Genomic DNA, 3,762 nt, shown 5'->3' on the forward strand with positions numbered 1-3,762 from the left:
TTAAGATATTCAACCTTGTAGGTTTTTTTCCTGTGTAAAAAATCTCATATTATGTATGCAAACCATAGATACAAACCCATACACACACACACCTTATAACATCAGTAACTCGACAGCCCTACCTAGAATGGTTTTCCTCAGCGTTTGTAATGTCTGCACAAAGGGCAGCTGTGCGAAAATTCACCTTTGGAGAAAACTGTTGATTTTATACTCGAAAAATTTAAGTATAATTACTATTAAAAATTAATATTACCCCAGAATGAATTGCATTGCTATCCCACCCCAAAACATACAATAACAACAACGATAAATGCTGACCAATACTTAATTATATTACTTTTTACTGAAAATGATATAATTGAATAAAACAAAATGTAATGTATGTCATATGACACAGCTGTGCATGAATACTCTCTAGATGTGTATATAGTGAACATATCTACATTTTCATTCAAACAATTAAATAAAGCATTAATTAAATAATTATATTTTATTTACTGACAACAATGAGAAATATTAATAAAAGAATGAATGTCACCATCACACAATAAATAAATGCATATACAAGTCAACACATGAAACAAAGCTTTATTCTGATGAATCAGCGGACCACCAGAGGTGAGCCGTTCCTTCGTGCCTGAGGTTGTTGCGTGATGTGTTGTGCTTCACAATCTGAGGCAATAAGGGCAGGTGGAGTGATGGAGGGTCTCGTAAGGGCAGGTGGAGTGATGGTGGGTCTCATAAGGGCAGGTGGAGTGATGGAGGGTCTCGTAAGGGCAGGTGGAGTGATGGAGGGTCTCGTGAGGACAGGTGGAGTGATGGAGGGTCTCGTAAGGGCTGGTGGAGTGATGGAGGGTCTCGTAAGGGCAGGTGGAGTGATGGAGGGTCTCGTAAGGGCAGGTGGAGTGATGGTGGGTCTCATAAGGGCAGGTGGAGTGATGGAGGGTCTCATAAGGGCAGGTGGAGTGATGGAGGGTCTCGTAAGGGCAGGTGGAGTGATGGAGGGTCTCGTAAGGGCAGGTGGAGTGATGGAGGGTCTCGTAAGGGCAGGTGGAGTGATGGAGGGTCTCGTAAGGGCTGGTGGAGTGATGGAGGTTCTCGTAAGGACAGGTGGAGTGATGGAGGGTCTCGTAAGGGCAGGTGGAGTGATGGAGGGTCTCATAAGGGCAGGTGGAGTGATGGAGGGTCTCATAAGGGCAGGTGGAGTGATGGAGGGTCTCGTAAGGGCAGGTGGAGTGATGGAGGGTCTCATAAGGGCAGGTGGAGTGATGGAGGGTCTCGTAAGGGCTGGTGGAGTGATGGAGGTTCTCGTAAGGACAGGTGGAGTGATGGAGGGTCTCGTAAGGGCAGGTGGAGTGATGGAGGGTCTCGTAACGGCAGGTGGAGTGATGGAGGGTCTCGTGAGGACAGGTGGAGTGATGGTGGGTCTCGTAAGGGCTGGTGCAGTGATGGTGGGTCTCGTAAGGACAGGTGGAGTGATGGAGGGTCTCGTAAGGACAGGTGGAGTGATGGAGGGTCTCGTAAGGGCTGGTGCAGTGATGGAGGGTCTCGTAAGGGCAGGTGGAGTGATGGAGGGTCTCGTAAGGGCAGGTGGAGTGATGGAGGGTCTCGTAAGGGCAGGTGGAGTGATGGAGGGTCTCGTAACGGCAGGTGGAGTGATGGAGGGTCTCGTGAGGGCAGGTGGAGTGATGGAGGGTCTCGTGAGGGCAGGTGGAGTGATGGAGGGTCTCGTAAGGGCAGGTGGAGTGATGGAGGGTCTCGTAAGGGCAGGTGGAGTGATGGAGGGTCTCGTAACGGCAGGTGGAGTGATGGAGGGTCTCGTAAGGGCTGGTGCAGTGATGGTGGGTCTCGTAAGGACAGGTGGAGTGATGGAGGGTCTCGTAAGGGCAGGTGGAGTGATGGAGGGTCTCGTAAGGGCAGGTGGAGTGATGGAGGGTCTCGTAAGGACAGGTGGAGTGATGGAGGGTCTCGTAAGGGCAGGTGGAGTGATGGAGGGTCTCGTCCATGGCACCATCTCCAGGATTCAGCTTTGGGCTCCTCATCCTCAGTGCTCACACAAAAATGCACAAACATAACACAAAAGCAGTCATTTTAACCGCACAATGTCATTTGATTTCAGTATTATTTAGAAATCAAAAACGCTTTTTTTCACAAATGCCGCCATCATCTTTCCTTGCAGGTCCTGCTCCACCACAGAAGATCTGCAGCAAATGCACAGAAATCAAGAATCAGAAAAGTGCTGTAATAGCTCTGTTTGAAATTACAATAATTCAAATAAACTACAACTTAAGATTTAAATAGTTGTTGTTATTCATTTCTGTAGTATACTCACTCAAAGCCTTTGATGGCAGCATTCAGCTTCATGAGCCACTCTCCACCGGATAAACACACATCTGTTCATCTGTCTCTGTAACACCCAGACAAGATTCACATTACCTCTGTGATTTATGAGCTCAGCACTACATTTACATGTTGAGGTTGTTTTAACTTTTTTTCCAACATAAATGTTCCTCAATTTATCAACAGTAATGGACAAATAAAATAGATAACTTATGTTTATTACTTACTAGATTTATTCTACATAATAGCGCACATTGATCACAGATGTCTATTTCATGTTGTGATGTGCTCTTCTGCAATACTTATTGAAGATTTTCCTGTCAGATGTAAATAGGCATTTAAAATAAGCGTCTTTAAGATGTATATGGTTTATATAAATCCACTTTAGAGACATAACTTACGTGTCCTTACTGGAGCTCCCCTGTTAGCTAACGTTATACATAATAAAACGTGTTTTTACAGCAAAATCACAACTATACTATACTGTGTAACGTCTTTACACCTTCAACAATTCAACAGTTTACTCTACAGTAGTTCAACACATGCAATTTTAACAAAAGGAACCGTGTTTACTCACATTTGAAAGCACCCGCGTCGCCGATCTCTGCGATGTTTTATAATGACGTATCCTCTCGCGTGGCCTCCTGGGATAGAAGAGTAGCCATCGGTCGAGAACTCGAAAATCGGGGCTGAAGCAGTAAGCCATCCGGGAACTTCTCGCCTACTCTTTTATGAATACTGAGATTTCGGACGTACTGCTTCCTTCACGTACTGTTTTCGCCTACTATATAGTAGGAAAGTAGGCATATTCGAACGCACTATAAGTATACGTACGCCCGAATCTCGCGATAATTAGTACGTCACTCTGGTAATTCTCGCCTACTCTTTTATGGATACTAAGGATTCGGACATACTTATTCGCTCACCTACTGCTTTTTCCATACTATATAGTAGGGAAGTATGCGGTTTCGGACGCAGCCAATGTCATTCTCTCACACACACACACTTGCAGGAAGCTGAGTGTTAAGATTTAATATTCATAAGTGTAAATTTGGAGGAAACAAGCCTTTGTTTTTCATTTTAAGAGCAGACATTTTACAATACCTAAACACAATATTGGGTTTGAAAAATAAGAAAGCTGCAAAGTGCATTTCAATCTGTAAACATTTTAAATTTTTTGTTTAACTTTTAAGTTTGTCACTGTTTATGTATATGTCTTTTTATGTTTGTTTATCGGCTTTACTCTTTGTACCCCCCTGACTGTAATTGTAATTCTTAAAATCAATTAAAAAAAAGATTAAAAAAAGAGGGATTATAACTTTTTCTAAAGAGACAATAAATCCAATAAAGAATAAATAAAGACAATAAAGAATGAATATATTTCTGTATAAAAGGTTATATATGGGCTAATGGTGGGTACAA

The 3,762-nt window shown here is 43.3% G+C and overlaps 1 protein-coding gene across 1 annotated transcript; it reads right to left on the minus strand.

The window, feature by feature from the left end:
* Positions 1-617: 617 nt before the first annotated feature.
* LOC307157916 (uncharacterized protein) lies at positions 618-2,406 on the minus strand. The gene is made up of 2 exons (XM_079869906.1): positions 2,333-2,406; positions 618-2,201 (listed from the first exon to the last, which is right to left on the minus strand). The coding sequence occupies exon 2, from the start codon at positions 2,040-2,042 to the stop codon at positions 666-668; it is 1,377 nt and encodes a 458-aa protein (XP_079726032.1). The 5' UTR covers positions 2,043-2,201; positions 2,333-2,406; the 3' UTR covers positions 618-665.
* Positions 2,407-3,762: the final 1,356 nt, after the last annotated feature.

This window comes from Squalius cephalus, assembly GCF_949319135.1.
Source record: "Squalius cephalus genome assembly, chromosome: 4".
In the NCBI taxonomy this organism is placed as follows: Eukaryota; Metazoa; Chordata; class Actinopteri; order Cypriniformes; family Leuciscidae; genus Squalius; species Squalius cephalus.

Coding starts and splice junctions, on each gene's coding strand:
- LOC307157916 (XM_079869906.1), bottom strand. CDS start 2,042: ATGAGGAGCCCAAAGCTGAATCCTGGAGATGGTGCCATGGACGAGACC.